The sequence below is a fragment of the Bos grunniens genome, chromosome 5 (assembly GCF_055505025.1).
Source record: "Bos grunniens cultivar Pamir isolate PY7600 chromosome 5, Bosgru_T2T1.0, whole genome shotgun sequence".
Lineage (NCBI taxonomy): Eukaryota > Metazoa > Chordata > Mammalia > Artiodactyla > Bovidae > Bos > Bos grunniens.
The window spans coordinates 121,221,633-121,245,680 of record NC_141169.1 but is presented as its reverse complement, the minus strand read 5'-3'; the positions used below and the strand labels follow the sequence as shown (position 1 = coordinate 121,245,680).

At 59.3% G+C, this 24,048-nt stretch overlaps 3 protein-coding genes and 2 long non-coding RNA genes across 21 annotated transcripts in view; 2 read left to right on the top strand and 3 right to left on the bottom strand.

Annotated features, from left to right (window-relative positions):
* Positions 1-9,235: 9,235 nt before the first annotated feature.
* On the bottom strand, positions 9,236-11,890 carry MIOX (myo-inositol oxygenase). Of its 2 annotated transcripts, none has more exons than XM_086403500.1 (10): positions 11,864-11,890; positions 11,342-11,598; positions 11,099-11,179; positions 10,860-11,022; positions 10,639-10,706; positions 10,401-10,510; positions 10,235-10,302; positions 10,101-10,150; positions 9,646-9,758; positions 9,236-9,512 (listed from the first exon to the last, which is right to left on the bottom strand). In XM_086403500.1, exons 2-10 carry the CDS (start codon positions 11,387-11,389, stop codon positions 9,404-9,406), a joined length of 810 nt encoding a protein of 269 aa, XP_086259626.1. In that variant the 5' UTR covers positions 11,390-11,598; positions 11,864-11,890; the 3' UTR covers positions 9,236-9,403. The 2 variants fall into 2 exon arrangements, with proteins under 2 accessions (XP_086259626.1, XP_086259625.1); XM_086403499.1 differs by having other exon boundaries at positions 11,342-11,422.
* A 179-nt stretch (positions 11,891-12,069) lies between these two features.
* Positions 12,070-18,971, top strand: LOC147373313 (uncharacterized). The gene is made up of 4 exons (XR_015164717.1): positions 12,070-12,479; positions 17,125-17,597; positions 17,865-17,958; positions 18,680-18,971. It is a non-coding gene; the product is annotated as an uncharacterized LOC147373313 (long non-coding RNA).
* ADM2 (adrenomedullin 2) lies at positions 14,768-16,302 on the bottom strand. The gene is made up of 2 exons (XM_086403501.1): positions 15,947-16,302; positions 14,768-15,227 (listed from the first exon to the last, which is right to left on the bottom strand). Exons 1-2 carry the CDS (start codon positions 16,054-16,056, stop codon positions 14,909-14,911), a joined length of 429 nt encoding a protein of 142 aa, XP_086259627.1. The 5' UTR covers positions 16,057-16,302; the 3' UTR covers positions 14,768-14,908.
* Positions 17,985-22,524, bottom strand: LOC147373312 (uncharacterized). Of its 2 annotated transcripts, none has more exons than XR_015164716.1 (3): positions 22,410-22,524; positions 18,658-18,945; positions 17,985-18,346 (listed from the first exon to the last, which is right to left on the bottom strand). It is a non-coding gene; the product is annotated as an uncharacterized LOC147373312 (long non-coding RNA). The 2 variants fall into 2 exon arrangements; XR_015164715.1 differs by having other exon boundaries at positions 18,665-18,945.
* Positions 21,710-24,048, top strand: part of SBF1 (SET binding factor 1) — a 31,590-nt gene continuing 29,251 nt past the window's right edge. For all 15 annotated transcript variants that reach the window (XM_086403440.1, XM_086403436.1, XM_086403433.1 and 12 more), the window contains exon 1: positions 21,710-21,847. Coding sequence is in view for 14 of the 15 variants with exons in the window: in XM_086403436.1 (XP_086259562.1) it covers positions 21,793-21,847 (55 nt within the window). In the remaining variant the exon portion in view is untranslated. The remainder of the gene's footprint in view (positions 21,848-24,048) is intronic.

Here is a 24,048-nt window from a genome sequence, read left to right as displayed (position 1 = left end):
TGGTTTGATCTTGCAAACTCCCTTGGACTTTCAAGAGTCTTCAACACCACAGTTTAAAAGCATCAATTCTTTGGTGCTGTTTTCTTTATAGTCTAACTCTCACATCCATACACGACTACTGGAAAAATCATAGCTCTGACTATAACGACCTTTGGCGGCAAAGTAACATCTCTGCTTTATAATATGCTGTCTAGGTTTATCAGCTTTTCTTCAAAGGACCAAGTGTCTTTTAATTTCATGGCTGCAGTCACCATCTGCAGTGATTTCAGAGCCCAAGATAATAAAGTCTGTCACTGTTTCCATTGTTTCCCCATCTATTTGCCATGAAGTGATGGGAACGGATGCCATGATCTTAGTTTTTTGAACACTGAGTTTTAAGTCAGCTTTTTCACTCTCCTCTTTCACTTTCATCAAGAGGCTATTTAGTTCCTCTTTGCTCTCTGCCGGAATGGTGATGTCATCTGCTTATCTGAGGTTATTGATATTTCTCCCTGCAATCTTGATGCCAGCTGTGGTTCATCCAGCCCAACTTTTCACATGATGTAATCTGCATTTGTTAAATAGGCAGGGTGACAATATGCAGACTTGCTGTACTCCTTTCCCAATTTGGAACCAGTCTGTTGTTTCATGTTCTGTTCTAATTGTTGCTTCTTGACCTGCATACAGATTTATCAGGAGGCAGGTAAGGTGGTCTGGTATTCCCATCTCTTGAAGAATTTTCCAGTTTGTTGTGATCCACATAGTCAAAGGCTTTGGTGTCGTCAATAAAGCAGAAGTAGATGTTTTTCTGGAACTCTTTTGCTTTTTCTATGATCCAACGGATGTTGGCAACTTGATCTCTGATTCCTCTGCCTTTTCTAAATCCACCTTGAACATCTGGAAGGTCTCAGTTCATGTACTGTTGAAGTCTAGCTTGGAGAATTTTGAGCATTACTTTAGCAGTGTGTGAGATGAGTGCAATTGTGCGGTAGTTTGAGCATTCTTTGGCATTGCCTTTCTTTGAGATTGGAATGAAAACTGACCTTTTCCAGCCCTGTGGCCACTGCTGAGTGTTCCAAATTTGCTGGCATATTGAGTGCAGCACTTTCACAGCATCATCCTTCAGGATTTGAAAGAGCTCAGCTGAAATTCCATCACCTCCACTAGCTTTGTTCGTAGTGATGCTTCCTAAGGCCCACCTGACTTCTCATTCCAGGATGTCTGGCTCTAGGTGAGTGATCACACCATGGTGATTATCTGGGTCATGAAGATCTTTTTTGTACAGTTCTTCTGTGTATTCTTGCCACCTCTTCTTAATATCTTCTGCTTCTGTTAGGTCCATACCATTTCTGTCCTTTATTGTTCCCATCTTTGCATGAAATGTTCCCTTGGTATCTCTAATTTTCTTGAAGAGATCTCTAGTCTTTCCCATTCTATTGCTTTCCTCTATTTCTTTGCTTTGATCATTTAGGAAAACTTTATTATTTCTCCTTGGTACTCTTTGGAACTCTGCATTCAGATGGGTATATCTTTCCTGTTCTTCTTTGCCTTTCACATCTTTTCTCAGCTACTTGTAAGGCCTCCTCAGAGAATCATTTTGCCTTTTTGCATTTCTTTCTCTTCTGGATGGTCTTGATCACCGCCTCCTGTACAGTGTCACAAACCTCTGTTCATAGTTCTTCAGGCATTGTATCAGATCTAATCCCTTGAACCTATTTCTCACTTCCACTGTATAATCGTAAGGGATTTGATTTACATCATACCTGAATGGCCTAGTGGTTTTTCTTACTTTCTTCAGTTTAAGTCTGAATTTGGCAATAAGGAGGTCATGATCTGAGCCACAGCCAGCTCCCAGTCTTGTCTTTGCTGACTGTATAGAACTTCTCCATCTTTGGCTGCAAAGAATATAATCAATCTGATTTCGATATTGACCACCTGGTGATGTCCATGTGTAGAGTCTTCTCTTGTGTTGTTGAAAGAGGGTGTTTTCTATGACCAGTGCATTCTCTTGGCAAAACTCTGTTAGCTTTTGCCCTGTTTCATTCTGTATCCAAGGCCAAACCTGCCCGTTACTCCCTGTATCTCTTGACTTACTACTTTTGCATTCCAGTCCCCTATGATGAAAGGGATATCTTTTTTTGATGTTAGTCCTAGAAGGTCTTGAGGGTCTTCAAGCTGCTGCTGCTGCTGCTGCTGCTGCTGCTGCTGCTGGTAAGTCGCTTCAGTAGTGTCCGACTGTGTGCAACCCCATAGACGGCAGCCCACCAGGCTCCCCAGTCCCTGGGATTCTCCAGGCAAGAACACTGGCGTGGGTTGCCATTTCCCTCTCCAATGCAGGAAAGTGAAACATAGAACTGTTCAACTTGAGCTTCTTCAGCGTTACTGGTTGGGGCATAGACTTGGATCACTGTGATACTGAATGGTTTGCCTTGGAAACGAACAGAGATCATTCTGTCGTTTGTGAGACTGCACCCAAGTACTGCATTTCGGACTCTTGTTGACTATGAGGGCCACTCCATTCTTCTAAGGGAGTTTTTCCCACAGCAGTAAATATAATGGTCATCTGAATTAAATTTGCCCTTCTGGTCCATTTTAGTTCACTGATTCCTAAAATGTCAGTGTTCACTCTTGCCATCTCCTGTTTGACCACCTCTAATTTGCCTTGATTCATGGACCTGACATTCCAGGTTCCTGTGCAATATTGCTCTTTACAGCATCAGTCTTCACTTCCATCACCAGTCACACCTACACTGGGCATTGTTTTTGCTTTGGCTCAGCCTTTCATTCTTTCTGGAGTTATTTCTCCATTCTTCTCCAGTAGCATATTGGGCACCTACCGACCTGGGGAGTTAATCTTTTGGTGTCATACCTTTTTGCCTTTTCATACCGTTCATTGGGTTCTCAAAGCAAGAAGGCTGAAGTGGCTTTCCATTTCCTTCTCCAGTGGACCATATTTTGTCTTCATGGAGTTAGCTATTCCGGAACATCACATAAATAGAATCGTATGGTTTGTACCCTCACATGTCTGGCTTCTTTGACTTGGCACAATATTTTCACGATATGTCCATATAGTAGCCTGTGGCAGAACTGACAGTCCTTTCTGTGGCCGAACAATATGCCATTGTGTGTTTACGCCACGTTCTGTTTATCCATCGACCCCTCAGTAGACACTGTGTCGTTCTCGCATTTTGGCGGTTGTGAGTAATGTTGCTGTGAACATGTGCACAAGCATCTGGTGAGTCCCTGCTTTCAGCCCTTAGGGGTGTATACCTGGAAATGGAGTGGCAGCAACACATGGGGATTCACGTTTTGAGGAACCTCCAGACTTTCATCACAGAAGCTGCACCTTTTAAATTTTACATTTCCTCCAGCAATGTACCAGAGTTCCAGTTTCTCCACATCGTCACTAATGCTTAGTACTTTTTCCCTTCTTTAATAAAAGCCATCCTGGTGGGTAAGAAATACAAACACTATCTCAACTGTGATTTTAATTTGCATAAGAAAAGTGAAGTCGCTCAGTCGTGTCCAACTCTCTGTGACCCCGTGGACTATAGCCTGCCAGGCTCCTCCGTCCATGGGATTTTCCAGGCAAGAATACTGGAATGGGTTGCCGTTTCTTTCTCCAGAGGATCTTTGCTTTTGCCTAATAGGGCTTCCCTGGTGGCTCAGATGGTAAAGAATCTGTCTGCAATGCAGAAGACCAGGGTTCAATCCCTCGGTTTGGAAGATCCCTCGGAGAAGGGAATGGCTACCCACTCTTGCCTGGAGAATCCCACGGACAGAGGAGCCTGGTGGGCTACAGTCCGTGCGGTCACAGAGAGTGGGACACGACTGAGCAACTAACGCTCCTACTACTGCTAACGGCTACTGAAAGTGAAAGTGAAGTCAGCCAGTCACGTGTGCGGCTAATGAGGCTGAGCATATTTTCATGTGCTTATTGCATTTGTATGTCCTCTTTGGAGAACTGGCTATCCAAGTCCTCTGCCCTTTTTTTTGGTCACACTGAGTAACATGCAGGATCTTAGTTCCCCCACCAGGGATGGAACCCATGCCCCCTGCAGTGGAAGCAGGGAGTCTTAACCATTGGACTGCCAGGGAAGTACTTCACACTGATTGTATTATTACAGCTTTATAGTGAGTTTTGAAATTGGGAAGGATGAATCCTCCAGCTTTATTCTTCTTTTTCAAGATTTTTTGGCTATTTGGGATCCCTTGAGATTTTAGATTTTTTTTTTATTTCTGAAAATCAATGCCATTGGAATTTTCATAAAGGTTGCCTGGAATCTGTGGATCAGCTTGATTGTACAGTTGACCCTTCAGCAGTGCCGAGGTTAGAGACACTGACCCTAACCACTCAAAAATGCGAGTCTAACCTTAGAGTTTGCCCTCCATATCTGAGGTTCCACATCCACAGACTCAACCTATGAAGGGTCGTGTAGTGCTATAAGTGTATTTAGGGAACTAAAATCCACATGTAAGTGGGCCCGTTCAGATCTGCACTGTTCAGGGTAAACTGTGCTGTCTTCTGATGACAGCGTCCCAGGCCATGTGCTTGCATTTTCTCTCTTCTATTTAAATCTAGCAGGTTTTAGCAGTCACTCGGAAGGTTCCATTTATAATTTTAAATGCCTAACATACTTAACTGCTTTACAAATTTAATTTGCTCTTTGACTGTTTAGTCACCTGACCTAACACAATCTTTCCACGATTCAAAAACACCGATAAGTGAACACACATACAAGTGCAATGAGCCAGTCATCCTCTTGAACGTCCCTTTACCAGGAATAAACTTACTAAGATTGATCAAGGGCAAAAGCCTGCCACAGCCTGGCCTGTGAGGACGCCCAGGGCCTGGACCCCAAGCTGACCTCCAGCTTCAAATGCAGAGTCTACGTGTGGCCAGAACGTGGGCCCTAGGGCTGCTGGGCAAGCACCGATTTTCTCTCTGTCTTGGCTTCCAAAAGGAGAGGTGGGCGGGGAGGAGCTGCGCCAGCCCCACGCAGACTCCTGGAGAGGCAGGCCCTTCTTGCAGCGGAGGCGCTGCCACACGGCCTCCTTGGTGCCCCGGCCCCTGATGAATGCATCTTCCTGATTCGTGCTGCCTCCGCACCCACACAACGTCCCACTGATACGGGGCAGCCACGGTACCTCTCACTGGAGCCGCGTGCTCACCGCAGGTGGGGGCACCCACAGCTGGTCCTTACCTGCAGGCACTCCACCTCCAGGCTGCAGCCGGACACCCACCCCCGGGCTCAGCAGTCCCTGCTCAGAGCTGCGTCTCACACACTGAACGGTGCATTTAGTGACCCAAAGATGTCTGCAGAACGGCAAGGAAAGTACCGGTTGTGCTTGTTCCTGCTGCAGTCACGAGCGGGGCTGGTAGGGGCTCCCCACGCTCGCCGTCTGGAGCCCTGTGAGCCCCCGGCCCATCTGCGAGGGCACAGCCGTCTTCCATGGAGCCGGCTCCTGCTCGGCAGTTCTGCGCGGCCACAGTCTCCAGGAGCCTGTTGCCCTCCAGGCCCCTCAGCCGAGCGCCAGCCACCCCTTCCCTGTGGCCACCCCTTCCCCCGCATGCTCATCCAGCCTTGGAGCACTGCGCGCCTGGCCTTGCCCGGCTCGGAGGAGGCGTCGCCGTGCCTCTGGGACAAAGCCCTGCTTCTCGGCAACCACATCCCACATCCAAGCCGACACTGCAGCTGGGTCTCCGACTGGTGGTACCATCATTCTGGCAGACAATCGATTTGGGGTTGTGGGGCGTCTGGGGGCCTGCAGGCTCCAGCCTCTGCATTCTGGCCTCGGTCAGAGGCCGTGCCAGGCGAGTTAGTGGATGACGGTGCCGAAGGAGGCAAGGGACAGGGTAGCAAGTCCAGGCACACAAGGGCCTGGTGGTGACAGATGGCTGCTGTCATCACAGGCGGTGCCTGTGGAGGTGGCCAATGACTCCTCGGGATGGGCACGCCGTGGGCTCTGGAGCGGCCGTATTGACGGCAGGGCCTCCACTTCAGCCCTGAGGGAGCCCACAGAGGCAGCTTTGGGGTTTCTGGCAAAGGATCAGCAGGTCATCTGGTCTCATGTTCTTAAAAGCCACTGAGAACCCCAAAGAGCTTTTGTTTACGAGTGTTGTATCTGTCAGTATTCACCATTGGAAATTAAAGTAAGGAACTCTTTACACATTTTCTTATTAATATTACTTGCACGGGGGCTTGGAGGTTGAGACTTTGCTTCCACTGCAGCGCGTGCAGGTTTGATGCCTGGACGGAGAACTAAGGTTCCCACAAAACATGCAGCGTGGCAAAAAAACGACCTTCTTGAGTAAAACTGACCTTTTAAGCCAGAGACCTCTCTGGGTGAAAGCAGCAGTGACCTCATGGTCCCCAGCAGCCCAGAGTCTCCGGGGCAGCTGGGCAGCCGCCAGCCATGCCCTTGGGGCCATGGTCTGGGCCAGTCGCAGAGTCCGTCAAGTCACAGGATGCTCTCTTCCGGTCCAGGCTTGGTCCTGGGTTTCGGGAGCTGGACTCACTGCTGTCCTGTCTCAGGCCAGCAGTGCCTGTAGAAGCCGTGGCCTTCCTCTAGCACATGCTTGCCACCCCCGAGGGCTGGCCAGAGTAACTGAGGCTGTGATTATCAGCCCCGCTCCTGTAGGCCACAAACCACCAGGTCTCCATCACCAGCAGGTGTTCCCAACTTTCAACCCCAAATGGGCCCGACAACAAATTCTAGATTCCTCTAAGACTCTTGCTTGCAACGACTCTCTTAGAAGACACTGGCTTGTTTAAAGGGAAATTCAATGGCTCAGCAGTAAATAATCCACCTGCAATGCAGGAGGAGAATGCAGGAGACTTGGGTTCAATCCCTGGGTCGGGAAGATCCTCTGGAGGAGGAAATGGTAGTCCACTCCTGCATTCTTGCCTGGAGATGCCCACGGGCAGAGGAGCCTGGCCAGTGCAGTCTGGAGGTAGGGCCAAGCCTTGCTTCTGCGGGCTCCTCAGCTGCCCGGTGCCCTGAGGCCCCCAGCAAGACCGGCAATCCCTGGGTAGACTAGAACATGAGATCCCTGGCCCCCTTCCCAACCCTGGGGCCTGTTTGGAGACAGCCAGGTTACAGTCTGCAGGGCCACAGAGAGGCGCGGGGACCTAGGGTCCCAAGTGAAGGTGGCCACCCCTGCTGTGCAGCGTGGAGGCCCCCCTTGGGTGATGACTTTGGGCCCAGACAGTCAGTATAGCATCCCCCGCCCCCAGCTCTGAGGCTCACGTGTCTCCGCCGCCCCCCTCCCCCCACCTCCTCAGAGACTTGCCTCCTCCCCACTCTCAAGAAGGCAGAGAGGCCCTGCTGCCCACATGCAGTCCAGGCTCAGAGCCCTTGGCCTGCCCCTCCAGAGCCCCCTGCACCTCACAAGCCGCTCTAGGGAAAGGACCCCCTTGGTGCCCTGCACCTGGCCTGCCCGAGTTCAAAGTCTGGGAGGGGGCCTGAGGATGGTGTGAGGGAGCCCGGAGCAGGCAGGAGTGCTCCAGGAGAGAGTGGGGAAGAGCTTGGGCAGAGCCTCGTTTATATGCATGTGTATGTGGATTTTACTAATTATTTGGCTGCATGCAGGATCTTCTTTGAACCGTGCCTTGATCTTTAATTGAGGCACATGGACTCTACAGTTGCAGCTCAGCTCACGGGCTCCAGAGTGCACTGGTTTAGTTGCTCTGCGGCATGTGGTCCCCAACCAGGGATCAAAACCCCATCTCCTGCAACCACTGGGCAACCAGGGAAGTCCCAGGCAAAGTCTCTGGCCACACTTGACCAGTCCTCTCCTGCTGCCAGGGCACAGCGGGGCTGGGGTGCTCAGGAGGGGTTTGAGCGGGACAGGCTGGGGTCTCACTGGGCAGCAGGGCAGGGAGGCAGTGGCCAGTGCCACCTGCACAGTCACAACCTGTGGATACTCAAGAAGCGACTGGGTTTTCAGCCCGCAGCACGTGCGTTTGAAATACCACTTTCCCACTCCCGAAGTTCCTTGGGGCAAGGGCCAGTTCCACGTCCATGGCAGCCCCTACAGTGAGCCGGAAATGGCCCGCAAAGCTGTCTACATCCGACCTGTGAAACGTGTGAGCGTAGCCTCACTTGGAAAAAGCACCTTGTGGCTATAATCACGGACCTTGAGATGAGGAGGTCGTCCTGGATCATCTGGGTGGACAGTGAGTGGCATCACAAGTGCCTTTATGGAGAGGGACGGAGTGGGACACAGAGAGGCAGCAGTGTGAAGGCGGAGAAGACTCAGCCAGCCACTAGCCGCGGGTGCTGGCCGCCACCTGCGAACGGATGCCCTGGAAGAGGCACTGCTGACACCGTGATCTCAGACTTCTGCCTTCCAGTACTTGAGAGAGTAAATTTCTGTTGTTTTCAACAAGTCACCAAGTTGATGGTAGTTTGTTACAGCAGACACAAGAAATTGACAGAGTCTGGGCATCCTGTTACACCAGATGGCAAGACATCCCATCCCAGAGACCAATTTCAATCATTGAAAGGGCCCAGGAGCCCACCGCAAAGCCCCTCCCCAGCCCTGTCTGAGCACCAGGAAGGATAACAACTCATGGAAGCACAAATCTATTGAATCTGTGTGTCCTTGATACACAACAGACAACTTGACTGTGTTCGAAGAGCTACGGAACCAGCTCTTACAAACTGATTAAGAGAAAGGTGGGAGCACGTGCTTCCCCTTCCTGCACAGACAGCAACCAAACAGGGCCGGGAGCTGCCTGGTCCCCGGGGTGACTCTCTCTCCATCCGGTGGGGGGTGTACTCAGACCCGAGACCACCACGCGGCCAGCTGACCACGCTGGGGCCAGCGGTGTTCTCTGAAAGTCCCCACCTCTAGAGCACTCTGGTCCCTAAGTCAAACTTGAATCTGATTCAGCCTCTGCTCAGTTATCAGTTAGCAAGAAATACCGAGGAAAACATGAAAAGATCCCAAGAGGGTGCAATCAGCAAAATCCTGAAAGGAAGTCCCCAGACAAATGAGCAGCCTTCCGCGGAGCCGCCGCGTGAGGGGGGCACACTTGGCCAAGGAGAGGGCTGCGCCTGGGGGTCTCCTCATGGATCGCGTTCATCACGGTTAGCCTGTGCGTTTACCACTGGGTTTCCTGTAGTATGTTCTAGCCAGCAGATGTTTTCGTTTTGTTTAGGGAGACTAAGCCCAGAACAGGGGTCCCCCACCTCCAGACCGGTACGCCAGTGAGTGCCCCACCACAACACGCCTCGGTCTCGACACAGGTCAGAATCGCAAGCTGCTTCAGGGTCTTTATTACCAGCAGGGAGGGGGCCAACCGGGCAGGCAGTGCAGGTGGGCCTGTGGGGTCCCCGGAAGGGCTGCGGCGGTGGACACTGTTCCCGACAGTGGCTGCGCCCGGGTCACCCAGCAGGTGAGGGGTTAGGCGGGCAGTCACCAGCACAGGATGCCAGGACAGTACTTGTCAACGAGCCCTTGGTAGTAGGGCCTCAGCGCGGCCACGTCTGGCAGGCTGGAGCTCTTGGTGTAGAGGTCGAACTTGCTGCAGCACAGGGATGGCGGCCATGAAGCCCCCCGAGTCGCCCCCCCCCCAGGCATGACCGTGACCGTGACCGTACTGGCCCGTGAAGCCCCCCGAACCCCGCCCCCAGGCACGACCGTGGCTGTGACCGTACTTGAACTCCTGCACCCAGGGCAGCATGGCCAGGTCCTGTTCGTTGCACAGCTGCTGGTAGTCGCCGAACTTGTGCCAGGGGTAGAACGAGTGGAACCGGATGATGTAGAAGGCCTGCGGGGAGCCGGGCCTCAGGCTCCGGGCCGGTGGGGGGCGGCAGGCGGGGCGGGGCTGGAGGGGGCGGGGCTGGGGACGATGGGAGGGGCGGGGCTGGAGGGGGGGCGGGCGGGGTGGGGCTGGGGGGCGGGGTGGGGCTGGGGGGCGGGGTGGGGCTGGGGGGCGGGGTGGGGCTGGGGGGCGGGGTGGGGCTGGGGGGCGCGGTGGCCGGGGCTGGGGGGCGGGGCGGGGCGGGCGGGGTGGAGATGGGGGGGCAGTGGCTGGGGCTGGGGGGCGGCGGGCGGGCGGGGCGGGGCGCGGCGGGGCTTGACCTCAGCTCGGTCCCCACCCCCCTCCTACCTCCGGTGGGAGGGCGAATTTGTTGAACTTCATCATCCGGTACATGTACTCTGTGGGAGAGGGCGGGTCACCACGTGCACCCAGAGGGGCAGCTCCAGATGGTCCCCGCCGTCCCCGCCCCCAACCGGCCTCACCGTCATGACCCCAGGACATGAGGACGTTCTCGAGCCCACAGTGAGGCTGGTACATGCCAAGCTCCGTGCTGCAGCGGGGGGACAGAAGGTGAGGGGCTCAGGAACAGAACCCCGGAAGCGGGAGGAGGGGGAAGGACCAGGGCGAGGGAGGGCAAGCGAGCCGCACCTGTACAGGGGGTCCTGGAGGTCAGGGTTGTCCTGGAAGGTGCAGTCACGGAAGACCACAGAGGCCTGGGGACGGCAGCCAACTGGGAAGGTGTCTCCGACGACTGCCCACTGGGGACGGATGGACAGGCAGCCGTGGGTGGGCGTAACTGGCTTGCCCCCCAAGTGGGTGTCCAGAGCCTGGAGCGGAGACTGCCCCGGGCCCTGCCCTGCTGACCGCCCTCCACCTGTCTCCTCACCTGGGGCTCCCCTGCCAGAGCCAGGACCTTCCCCAGGTCGTGCAGGAGCCCCACGAGGTGGAACCAGTCTGAAGGAGAGGGAGGGACAGGGCAGGCTAGCGGGGTGCAGGGGCTGGGGCAGAGGCACAGTTCTGGGGCTGTGGGGGGACGCAGGGCATACTGGGAGAGGGCCAGACCACCCCTCCTTCCCCAGCACCCATCAGGGCAGGTGGGGAGCACACCCTTGTCTGGATGGGCCTTCCGGATGCCCTCAGCCGTCTGGAAGGCATGGAAGGAGTTGGGGAAGTCCACGTCGGGGTCCGACTCATCCACCAGCCCGTCCAGCATGTCCACAGCCTCCATGACAGTCATCCTCTTATAGGAGAAGCCCCCGAACTGGGCATGCTGGGCCAGGAAGGGAGAGGTCAGTGTGGCCCCAGGGTCAGCCCTCAGGGGCTTCGTTTAGGAGTCGGCCACCCACCTTCCTCCTGACGAAGTCCACGGTCTGCCATGTGTGCATGAGCTTGTAGGTGGCAAAGACACGGTCCAGGAGCGGGCCAGACTGCAAGCCAGAGGGTCAGCCAGGCAGCTCGCCAACCCCTGCCCTTGACACCCAGGGGGCCACTGCCTGCCTCTACCAGGCCCCAAGGTGTGGACAGGGCGGCCCCTGGAGCTGTGTGAGGGGACAGGGCAGGAGAGGCGGGGCCGGGGGAGCGGTCCTCACCGTGTAGTTTCGGAAGCTGTCCTTGTCTTTGGCTGCTTCTGGCTCCATATCAGGCTGGGAGACCAGGGAAGGGTCTGGGTCCTGGTAGGGTGGGGGCAACCCATTTCACCAGGACATCAGCTCCATGAGGAAGGGAGGACACCCCATGGGGGCCGGGACTGTTGGACGTGGAGCGGCAGAGAGGCAGTGGGCACCCGAGGGCACCCGCGCGTGGCCTTGGCGAGCCTGAGTCAAGACTTCCGTCCCCGAGTCCTTATCTGCTGAGCGGATGCTGGGGATGTCTGCTCTGAGGGTGATGCTTGGCCAAGGCCACACAGCACCCGCACCCAGAGTCTCCTTCTCAGGGCGCGGGTCCGCAGGGAACCCAGCGTTTGGGCCTGTGACCTTTGCCCTAGATAGACCTCGGCCGGGAGGGAGCCCTTTGACCCAGACGAGTGGGCCGGCAGAAACCCGCTGGGCGCGGGGCACGGGGCTGCCCTGCTTTTCCTGAGCGCTCAGTCTGCGTGGGCCGGGGGTACTCACCGCAGCCACCTTCATCTTGAGAGAGGCAGAGCTCCACGGGCCCGCATGCCCGTATATATGCCCAGAGGTTACATAAGTGACCGGACACCACCCAGCCCCTTGGCCTTGGCCCTCGGTAATGAGTGACCATCCACCCTCCTGCTGGCCTCTGAGAGTTAATGTGTCAGCATAGCACCCCCCCACCCCCGGCCCCAGCCAACCTTCACATCCCTGCAGCAACTAACCTGCCTGGGAGGTTGAGGTCGCCAGACTCCCACCTCTGCCAGGAGCTTTAAACTCCTCCAGGACGCTGCCCCTCCCAGCTCCCTATCTTCACTGGGCACCTGGATTGGGGCGGGCCGGGGCTTATTTCAGAAAAAGCTATTTTGACATTTTTGACATTTTTTAAAGAATGTTTATTTATTTGGCCAAGCGGGGTCTTGGCTGCAGGGCTCAGCAGTTGCAGTGCCCCGGCTAAGTGCTCAATGGCGCGTGGGGTCTCGGTTCTCTGTCAGGGTCCTTAACCACGAGAGCTCCGGGGAAGTGACCTTTGACACTCGTTCAGAACGGATGGAAGACTTCATTCATGATTGCGAGATGGGAGAGATGATCAGATGGTCCGCTGGAACACAGCAAGGTCAGCTGGGGTTTCACAGCCCTGGGGTGGGGGTGGGGGGCTGGGCAGGGGTCAAGGGTGGGGGCAGCCTTGCTAAACCGACTTGACAGGATTCTGTCCAGGGTGGGATTCTTGCTAACACTGGGCGAGGCTCATGGCTCAGAGAGGCTCAGGGGATCTTTGTCAGGCTCCGGGGCTGAGGCTCCATTTCCAGTCAGGGCAGAGATGAACTCACGGCCTGGGTCACTCGAGGACCAGGCTCGGCCATACACACAGCACGGCCTGGAGCTGATGGTGGTGTCATCAGAGACAGGCTGAGCCCTGGAGAAGGCTGAGGTCCGGGCGCAGCCTGGGCCAGGAGAGGGCAGTGGGCCAGGGGTTCTCCACGCGGCTCCTCCTGCCCTTGTGAGTCAGCTGGGGGTGCTTGGCCTCCCGTTTAAAACAGCAGAGTGCTCTCAGCCCCGTGAGCCACGGCGCCTCCCGCACTCCGTAGCCGGGCATCCCTCGCTCTCTGTGCTCCTGGGGTCGGTTTCCTCCACTCCTCCCGCAGACGTGTCCGTCTCTGGGTGGGGGCTGATGTTTCACTTGCTGTTTCTACAAGTGCTCCACAAATATTTGCTTCAGGGATGGAGAGGGGACGCCAGGGGGGAGACTGGACCCATCACACCAAAGCCAAGTTGATGGCTTGGGCCAAGGGAAGGAACAAAGGGCCGGCCGGCGGGTCTGGATGAGGGCGGGAGATGGGGCAGAACCCAGAGGCCCTGGCCAGAGCGGGAGCAGTGGGAGGGGGTGGGTGGGGTCCCGGCGGGCGTCCCCCAGGTCTCCAAGCTGGCTGTCGGACAGGCGGCCAGAACATGGCCTGGAGCTTGGAGGCCATGTGGACACCAGTGTGACGCTGTGACCGTGACAGGCGACCCAAGGCAAACGGCCCAAGGCTCAAGACGCACCTGGTGGGGGGCACCGGGCACCACAGCCCTGGGGGCCGCCTGGCAGGCGGTGTCGCCTCATGGAGGTGCCGTCTGGGGCCGTGTTCCCGGCCGGCGAGCATCCGGCACTGTACCGCGGGGACTTTGCCCCAGGGCTGGGGCTGCGGGGGGTTTTGCCCAGCTGAGCTTCTGACTCCCCGACCCGGCCTTCCTGGGGCCTCCTCTTCTTCATCCCGGAGCCCCTCTGGCCCTCACGGCCCACCCTCCCTACCCGCTGTTCCGACACCCCTCAGTGACCACAGGCCTCTCCAGCCCCGGCAAGTGCCTATTCCAGCCTCCGCACGGCATCCAAGCTGCTGTGGCCGCTCTCCGTTCACCCCTGAGCCGGGCAGGGACCAGCCCAGGCTGACCTCCCGCCGCCTGGTGGAGGGGTGGGGAGCCGGGAGCCGGAGGAGTCAGCACAAGGACAGGGAGCCCCCACCCGCTGGGCGCCCAGCTCAGGATGTGTGGGTGGGCACTGCGGTACCCACAGGCCCGGCCCTGCTCTCTGGCTGGGAGTTGGGGTAAAGGCGGTGCTCCGCTCACTCAGCGGCCGAAAGGGTGGCATGGCAAACGTCGACAGATTAAGTGCTGTGCGAGACATCTGCTGCATCAGGGAAATCGCCCTTCCGAACCCCGGGAGACCCGGGTGCCGGGACAGAAGGCTCTGGCTCCCAGCGTGTAGCTCCTCCCCCAGCCGCCACCCTGCCCACTCCAGACTCTGCCTCTGGCTGACTTGTCCATTGATAACCAGGGCCTGGTCCCATCGGGTCCCCACGCTGGGCAGGGGGTATTCAGGGAGCCCCTGTGGCCTGCGGAGCCCTGACCCTTGGTCGGCCACCCCTACACACCTTGAGCTAAGGTTCTGCCTTAACTGAGAGATTTGGGCTGGGAGAATTGCCACCCTACCCCACTCCCACCCTGCCCTGGGGGGTGGGAACAGTGCTCTGCCTAGCTCCAGGACCCCTCTACCCTCTCCCCAGCTGCCCTCATGGGGTGCAGGTAGAGGTCTCTGTTGCTACCCTGGACCCAACTGGAGCAGAGCAGCCCAGCCTTAACCCTGCCATGTCAGGACGAGTGGCCAACCCAGAGTCCCTCTCTCCCATGGCCCAGAGGAGGCCCAGGGTGCTCAGGTCCCTGAGGTCTGCCCCACTTCCTCAGCAGACCCACTCCTCTGCGCCCCGTTCTGGCATCTAATGTTGCTAGCCGCCTCCTCTCAGCCCCGTCCTCCAAGTGTTACCCTCTCTCAGTGCAGAGCCCCTGGGTGATCAGACCCCGCTGGGCCCCCACGTGGGCCTCTAAGTCTACAGCAATTGGAGGCTGGTTGCTGCAGAACGTGGCGGGGAAGAGTGGGGCAGGGGTGTTGGCTGGTGCCTGCACTGCCCTTCTAGGGGCTTCTCTCCGCAGGCGCTCTGGGCTGGGGGCTCAGCTGCAGCCCTGGGGCTGGGGTGCAGCATCCCAGCTGGGACAGGCCTGCCCCGCCGCTCAGCCGTAGCTGTGGGGGCTGCTGGGGTCCACGGGGGCTGAGTCCCGGGGGCCGGCCGACCCAACGAGCTGCCACAGGCGGTGGCTGAGGTTCTGCACCTGGCAGGTACCCAGCGCACAGCCCACACGCAGGAGCTGGGCTCTAGGCCTGCGGGGACCCAAGTGTCGGCGGGGGCCATTGCGGAGAGGCTGACCCCTGGCAGGCACCAGGCTGGCACTCTTCTTGGGCTGGAGGGCCTGGTGCAGCTTCCAGACTGCAGGAAGGGCTGCAGGGTACTGAGGCTGCGAGCCACTGGCAGGTGTCCGGGCTGGGGGCTCCCTGCACAGGGAGATGGAGGAAGTAAACCCAGTGGTCCAGCCTTTCAGGGAAGCCCACAGCTTTCCAACAGCCTGGAGCATGGCCAGGGGAAGCCCACAGCCCCCAAGTCACTGGCCAGCGAGCCAGGGGAAGCCCACCCCACCCCACAGGCTGGAGCACGGCCAGGGGAAGCCCACAGACCCCATGCCATGGGCCAGCAGGCCAGGGGAAGCCCACAGACCCCACGCCATGGGCCAGCGGGCCAGGGAAAGCCCACAGACCTCATGCCATGGGGCCAGTAGGCCAGGGGAAGCCCACTGAGCTCAGGGCTGGGGTTCTGGCCCTCAGCCATCTCAGTAGCCCATTCAAGGGCTGGGCAAGCAGCTGCCTGACCTCCCTGGGCTACTCTGCTCAGGACTAAGTTACGCCCTTCCCTTGGGGTGGGGGAAGGTGGGCAGGTGTGGGAAGCCCCTTAACCTCCTCTCCCACAGCTGACCCTCCTTCTGAGGGGTCTGCTCTGCCAGTGGGGCAGTGGGCATGCCTTAGAAGGGCAGGCAAAGAAAAAGGAGCCCTCTGCCCTGCGGGGGGTGCCCACGGCCTGGGGCTGGATTTAGCAGGTGAGCCCTAGCAGCAGAAGCGGGTTTCCCCCAGTTCGGGGTCCTGGGGCAGCGGCGGGGTGTGGCCTTCCGGAGCATCTGATTTCCTGCCCCGGCATCCATGGTGGTCTGAGACCTGCTCACCTGTGTCCCGTGGGCGGCCGGCTCCCGGCCAGGCTGAGGGACAGCGCGCCTGGGAGCTGTAGGTAGAGGAGGCTGATGCAACCGAGGGTGACCGTCAGGAGCCGGGCCATGCGGGCGGGGCTGGAGGGGGCGGCGAGCCGGGCAGGTGTTGGGGGCGGCCCCAGGCCCGCAACGCTTCCGCAGGCGCCTCGGGGCGTAGACTGGAGCCGGTCGGTCAGTTGGCGAGGGTCTCCAACAGGCAGCGGCCGGGAGAGTCTCCGGCAGGTGGTGCGGGCGCCTCCTCCGTCACCTTGTGCCCAGAGTCGTGCTGGGGCCAGAGCCCCAGCACCTCCCGGACTAAATAGTCTCCCGGGGGGGCGGAGCCGGACGCGCCGGCGGGGCGGTGTCCCGCCCCTCCCAACCCGGACCCCCACTGGGGCCGCTTCTGGGGACGGGGCGGCGGGCGGGGGCCCCCGAGAGCCAGCCTCGCCTCCGACACCTTCCGATGGGAGACCCTGTCCTGGGGCCTGGAGGGTCCAAACTGTCCAGGGTGAAGGAGAGGGTGCTGCGGGGTGTGGTCGCTGGGTGGATCCCGCCCACCGCCCTGGGGCTCGCCCCCAAATTTCTGAGCCAGTGAGAGGCGGAGGCCAGGCCAGAGGAGATTTTGAGACCCCATCCTCAACAGAGCGCCCAACAGCTCTATTCCTGAAATCTCTAACCACTCCCCTTCCCGGTGACTCCGACAGTAAAGAATCCGCCTACAATGTGGGAGACCTGGGCTCCATCCCTGGGTTGGGAAGATCCCCTGGAGAAGGGAAAGGCTACCCACTCCAGTATTCTGGCCTGGAGAATTCGGTGGACCATATAGTCCAGGGAGTGGGACACAACTGAGTGACTTTCACATATTTCCTCCCATTACTGAAATATTAAATGGTTTTTGTGAGAAATTTAAATAGGTAAGGACTCGAAATGGCAACCCACTCCAGTGTTCTTGCCTGGAGAATCCCAGGGACAGGGGAGACTGGTGGGCTGCCATCTATGGGGTCGCACAGAGTCGGACACGACTAAAGTGACTTAGCAGCAGCAGTGGATTCCTTTCCCAGGCCAGGATGGGTGCTGTTTTTACTTTCTCGTATGTGCATTTTTTGGGGGGGTGTCCTGTGTGTGTGCATTATATACACACACATATCCATATACAGGCAAAGACATCTGGAACCATAGAGCTTCAGCTGAAGCTCCAGTACTGTGGCTACCTGATGCGAAGAGCCGACTTGCTGCCAAAGACCCTGATGCTGAGAAAGATTGAAGACAGGAGGAGAAGGGGACAACAGAGGATGAGATGTTTACACAGCACCACAGACTTGATGGACATGAATCTTTACAAACTCCTGGAGATAGTGGGCAACAGAGGAGCCTGGCGTGTTACAGTCCACGAGGTCACAAAAAGACAGACACAACTTAGCAACTGAACGATAACAACAACAAACATAGAGACTGCCCTTTCTCGTGACTGAGCCTACACCGACAAGGAGGTGGTCTGTGACTTCACTGATCCTTTACTGGGGGACAATTAGGTGATTTCCAGGCTTTCCAAGAGCAAGTACCCTGCTTCGTGAGCTCATGGATGTGTCCCTACAGGATATATCTGCAGGCATGGGAATTCTGGCTAAAGGTGAGCCCGTGTTTGTACTGACAGGTGGAGCCAAACTGCCCTCCACAAGGCTGATGCACTGTCCGCTGATGCTGGACTTGGTGCCAGGGTTCCTCACCCCTCTGTCCATCCGAGAGGGGACGGTTATCCCATCACACCCCCACACATTTTGATTGCCTCTGCATCTCTGTGTTCGTGTTTCCTCTTCTGTCTTCCCACCCCAATCTTGCTCATGCTGTGAGGTCATCATAAGTGTCCTGATCACTCTCCCTGCCTCCTTCTGCACAGGCCATGGGAGCTCAACAAACACTAGCTGGATGAATAAATTAACAAGTGGTGGCCACCTGCCATGTTAAAAAGCTTGGTTTATGTCCTGAGGCAGGTAAGGAAGCATCAGCAGGTATTCTTGTTTCTATTTGTTTATTTTTACCGGAAGGAGGGTGGGTGATGTGATCACATTTATGTTAGAAAAGTGGGCTTCAGCAGGGAGGTCGGTCTGAAGCGCTGGCAGGAAGGATGCGGTGGGTGGGTGGATGGGTCAGAGACGCAGAGCAGGGGTGGGGGGGCAGACGAGGGGAGAGTGGGGGAGGGGTTAGCTACCTGGGGGACGTGCAGGCAGGAATGTCTGGCTGGCCTCCAGTGTCCCCGGCCGGGGGCTGAAGAGAAGGCAGAGCTGGAGCACCATCTGGGGAGTTTTGGAGCTGGCACGTCTGTGGGAGGTGGGAGCGTGGTGGGCATCACCCTCAGACGGTGCAGAGAGAGGACAGAACCTGGAATGGGAGGGGGACAGGCAGAGGCCCTGGGTGGGCCAGCCCCCACCCCCTTCAGTGTGCTGAGCAGCACACTGAAGGATCATCCTTCCAAAACACAAGTGACCACATCCCTCACCCACCAACAAAGGAGAATTGGTGTGTCGCCTGGTGGGCCAGTGCTTAAGACGCCACGCTTCCAGTGCCAGGGGTGTGAGTTTGATCCCTGCTTGGGGAACTAAGATCCCACAAGCTGTGTAGTGTGGCCCCAAATTTTTTCTTAATTTCTTAAATTTACTTTACTTATTTTTAAAAAGTTTCTCTCGATTTACTTATTACTTTTGGTTGCTCCAGGTCTTTGTGGCTGCACGTGGGCTTTTTCTAGTTGCGCAGCCGAGGCTCCTCCTCCCTGCGGTGGTTTCTCTGGTTGGAGCACAGGCTCTCGGCTCGGCGGCTTCATCACTGCGGCACTCAGGCTCAGTAGCTGTGGTGCGTGGGCTTAGTTCCTCCTCTGCACGTGGAATATTCACAGACCGGGGATCGAACCTGTGTCCCTTGCTTTAGCAGGTGGATTCTTATCTACTGCACCACCACGGAAGTCCGAAATTTTTTTTTTTTTGCTAAATAAAGGAAAAAGAAATAAAAATTCCCAGTCTCTATGTCAGGGGGAGGAAAGCCTCAGCAGTGTCCGTCTGCATTCTTCCTCTCAAAACACTTGGTGCCACCGAAGGCCTGGGGTCCGTTTCCTCCACAGCCCCTGGGCAGGGTGTCCTCTGGCATCAGGGCACAGCCTGGGAGCTTATTTCACCCCATGGCTCCAGACTGGGTCAGAGGCCCCTGTGATCCCACTGCCCTGCGTGGCACAGCTCCTGCCACTTGTGGTCTTTAACTGTGTGTGTGCCGCTCCTCCAGGGGGAGCCCACAGGCTTCCCCCACGGGTGCCCAGTGCAGAGCCACTTCTGGCGATGACAGGCTGGCCACCCGAGCACTGCTCGGCCATGGAAACAAACAAGAAGCAGAGCAGGGAAGTGCAGGAGGCGGGCGTGCTGGCGGCAGTGGAGGAATGCTTTGGAGAGTTCGGCATGGGGCAGGAGAAGCTAGGGCAGCCTTTGGCTGCGTAGACACGTCTAGTGAGGTTTTGCTTGAGTGTCTTAAGGTGGGAAAGACTGAGTTTGATCCTGATGGTGAGAATCCTAGAGAGGGAAAGATGAGGCTGGGGCATCAACAGCAAACAGCCAGAGGTGGGTAGAGGGCAGGAGGGGCAGAGCCTCTGTGTAACTGTGATGGGAGGCAGGGGTGGGCGGGCGGCGGGGGCTGAGGGCCAGACTTGCCGTGATGCAGGTCTGTTTTCTCTGTGAAGGAGGCCAGCGGGGCCATCTCTGAGACACATGAGCGGGCACCAGAGGTTTGAGGAAACTGCAGAGCAAAGAGCGCTGGCCAGACGTGGGCTGGCTGGGCGGTGGGGAGAGCAGCGACCCACAGCTGGGGCCGTGGTGTCACTGTACGGTGCCACTCCACACCAGCTGGTGCTACAGGCCTGGAGGAGACGGGTGGGCAGGACTGTGCGTGGCTGGGGTTTGCCAGCTGGGTACAGTGAAAACAGTCGGGGAGGTGGGAGCGAGGGTGTTGGCAGGGTGACGGGCATTGGAGCCATGCCAGGTGGGGGTGAAAGGACGGAAAGGGAGCCAAGGGGCCCAGGACTGGAGAAGGCGCGCCCGCTGCGGGTGGGGAGGCACAGACGCTCAGGAGCGGGGGACGCACCCTGAGGGGGACAGGTACAGGGTGCTAGCAAGAAACCTGAGCAGGGGCATCATGCTCGGGAAGCGGCCCTAACCCTACCCTTGACCCTAAAGTGCCTCTGAGAGGGCTCAGGGAGTGGGCTCCTTGCAAACAGGGCCTGAGGGTGGGGGAATATAGGGGGCAGGGTCCCCACCATCTCTGCAGGAGAGTCCATCCTAGGCTCAGGTGCCAAGCCAGAGGGCTTGCCGGGGACACTGCCTGCCCATGCACGAGCTCAGTGGTGTGGCAGTGTGGTGGCCAGGACCTTTTGAGGTAGAAGTGAGAAAAACCAACTCCAGACAGCTGGGGCAGAAAGGAGGGGTTCTCATCCCAGTACTCATCAGAAGCAGAAGAGGCTGTGACAGGGCCTGTGCCCGGGACAGGGCAGGGGGCCCAGTGGTCCTCTCCTTCAGCCCTCTCTGGGTTGGGTTCTCGGGGCTCCCGCCTGCGAGGGGGGAGCAGGACCATCAGCTGCTGCTGCTGCTAAGTCGCTTCAGTCATGTCCGACTCTGTGCGATACCATAAACGGCAGCCCACCAGGCTGCCCCGTCCCTGGGATTCTCCAGGCAAGAACACTGGAGTGGGTTGCCATTTCCTTCTCCAATGCATGAAAGTGAAAAGTGAAACTGAAGTCGCTCAGTCGTGTCCGACTCTTCCGACCCCATGGACTGCAGCCTACCAGGCTCCTCCGTCCATGGGATTTTCCAGGCAAGAGTACTGGAGTGGGGTGCCATCGCCTTCTCCGCAGTCTGCTCCTTCACAGGTTCTTAAAGCGCCACACTCATCCAGAAACGAGTTCCCGGTCCCAGCGTGTCAGCGGCAGCCCCGAGGCTCCCCCCACCGCGTGGCGCCTCTCCTAGTGTCTGCCCCCAGACTCTGAGACCCTCTTGCCCATCCGTGTGCCATGCGGGGCCCAAGGGTGGGCGGCACTGCCGGGACCCTCAGCGGGGCAGCCTGCTCCCTGCTCTTCACGGCAGGGTGTGCGGCGCGCTGTTTTGAAGGCACGTATGTTAAGCGTTTTTTCGGCTCACTGAGACCGGGCTCCCGAGTGGGGCCAGAGCCCTCCTCAGGCAGGGAACCCCAAGGGCAGGCCTGAGTGGGCCCCCTCCCTTGCCAGGATGGCGGCGTCCGGGACGTCCCAGGGCCCCTCCCAGTCCCGGAGGCCCGTGCGCAGGGCTGCGCCTTCCAGTCTTTCTCCGGGCTGACAGCGCGGGCGGGGAGACCCTTGGAGCCGAGCGGACCCGAGACTGAGAGCGCCCGGGGCAGGGCCCGAGCCCCCACGCCTTGCGAGTGCGCCGCGGCCGGGGGGCGCGCTCCCACCCGGGCCGAGCGAGCCTGCGACCCGGAGCCGCCGCCGCTGTCACCGCCTGGGGGCGGGGAGACGCGGAGCCCCGCCCCCTGGAGCGCGGCCCAATAAGAGCGCGCCGCTTCGGGATCCTCCCACCAGGGGCGAGGCCCAATGAGGGCGCGCCGCTCCGGGCCACGCCCTTCAGGGGGCGGGGCGAGGGCGCGCAGGCGCACGGCGCGGCCGGGCGGGCCGGCGGGCTGGGAAGATGGCGGCGCGAAGCCTGGTGGCCGCCGCGAACCTACCCCGGGGCGTCCGGGGCGCGCGGGCCGGGGCCGGGGCCGGGCCATGAGCGCGCCGCCCTCGCGTGCCCGAGCCGCGGAGCCCGCCCGCGCCCCTCGCCATGGCGCGGCTCGCGGACTACTTCGTGCTGGTGGCGTTCGGGCCGCACCCGCGCGGTGAGTGCCGGCGCGCGGCTGCGGGCTGAGGGCCGGGGGCCGGGAAGGGGCGGCGGGGCGGCCCCGGGTCCGCCGGGCACTCGCTGCGCCGGGCCCGCCACCTGGGGTCGGGGGTCACGGGGCCCGGCCTCCCCGACGTGGGCCGCGCGGCGTGACGGGGCGGGCCGAGCTCGCCGGCCGCCGTCAGGGCAGAGGCGGCCCGGCCGCGCCTCGGCGTCGCCGGGAGGCGGGAGGGCCCGGGGCGGCTCGGCCTGCGCCTCCCAGCTGGGTGGGACGGGCTCCCTTCGCGGGGTCCGACCGCCGGACGGCCCTGCCTCCAGGGGCACGGGCCGCTCAGTCAGCTGCAAGCCCCTTCTCTGACCCCTGGGGCCGCTGGCCTGGAGCCTGTGGCCCCTGTTCCGTGTCTCAGGCTCGGGAGGCTGGGGGGCCTGCAGACAGGGTTGGGGCTCAGGGACTGCTTCTTGAAGAGGCGGCGTTTGAGCCGGAATTCGGAGGACTCCGGGAAGAACTGTGGGGAGGAAAGACAAGAGTGTTCCTGGCAAAGGGCCTGCCCACCTCATACCTGCCCGCCGAGCCTGGTGACTGGTGCCCGTGGCCGGGGGGTCCGTGTCTCCGGTCACCACCTGTGTCTGAGAGCCCTTCAGCCCAGGGGGTAGGAAAAAGCCTGACGATGACATCAGCAGCGGCCGCGGAGACGTCGCGTTGGGGAGCGCGCTCCGTGTGCCAGGCCCCACACTGCCCTTTGTGTGCATGAGTGCGTTCCCTCCTCCCAGCAGCCTGCCCAGGGTTCCCTGTCGTTGGCCCCATCTGTCCACTGGAGTCCGGGCAGAGAGGTTGAGTACCTGGTCTGAGCCACTACAGAGCGAGTGGGACTCGCACCGAGGCTAGCCCAGAGCCTCGCTGTGGCTCAGACCCCAACTACAGGAGGGCAGGCACGGCTTTGGGGCTGGTGGGGATGGCTGTGTGATCAGGTTGGGGTTGAGCCTTGAGCCTGAGGGTGGGGCCAAGACCCCCAGTCTGCCTTGCTTCTTGGCGCCCGGGCTGCCGCTGCCACGCTCCTGGCTTTGCCTCTCCCTGAGCCTGTGCCTGCTGGGCCCCCACCCTCCTCAGCGCCCTTTCATATAGCGCTCACTCCTCTACCTGTCCTGTCTGCCCGACACCCTCGACACCCTCGGTGCTGAGCACGTCTCTGCCTTCAGGGGCGGCATTCTGGGCCAGAACCAGTCGTCCTCGCCGTGCAACCTGCACGTGGCAGGCTGTGAGTGTCGTTCAGGCCCAGAGAGAGAGCCGTCTTCTCCAGGACACGTGGGGTGGGGCAGCGAGAAGCCTGTGCCACCTGCGGCAGGGGGTGCACAGGGTCTGGGGCGACCGGGCTGGCTGAGGTGCGGCCCCAGCATGAGGGCCCCAGGACTGCGTAAGCAGTGTGGGCTTGGGGACTGAGGGCGCCGCAGGCCGTGCAGGGCGGCTGAGGAGGCAGAAGCCAGGGGAGGCATGCTGATGGTGGCAGCAGCTGGAGTGCGTGTCAGGGAGAGGAGAGGCAGCCTCCGTGGGCTCCACGATAAGCTGGCTGGAGCCACGTGGGCGGTGGGCACCCACGGACTATGTGGCCTCTGAGCGGGACAGGGGAGAAGGCTGGTGCCACAGTGCCAGTCACCCTGAGTGACAGGAAGGAGTGAGTCTCAAGATGTCCCCTGCAGTAGGGCTGGGGGCCGTGGAACCCCCTAACCATTACCTTCCGGGATTGGAGCTGCTGGTGAGCTGCTGGTGAGCTGCTGGCTGGCCACCTCGCCTCAGGGCCTTCCTTGGCAGGCCTGGTCCAGCCTGTGAGGACCAGCCCCGCAGGCTGAAGCAGAGGAGCACAGCCTGAGGCTCCTGCCTTGCCTCTTGATGCCTCTGTGACTTCGGGCCAGTCTTGCGGCCTCTGCGCCTCAGTCTCCTCTCCTGGTGACGGGATGAGTCACGGAGGCCTCCCGGCTGGCTGCGTGAGCATTGGGCGGGCATGCACACATGACGAGTTCACACAGGAAGCTCCAGGAAGTGACGGGTGCCTTGTTGATACTGAGCCGCACACATGTGGACGCTCGTGGCAGTGGGCGCCTTCGCTGGAGGTGGAGGGCCCCTGCCTGCTGGCAGGCCTCGGCCTCGAGCCCAGGGTCACGGGGCCTTTGGGTTCAGTGGAGAGGGTAGGCGTGGCCGGTGTC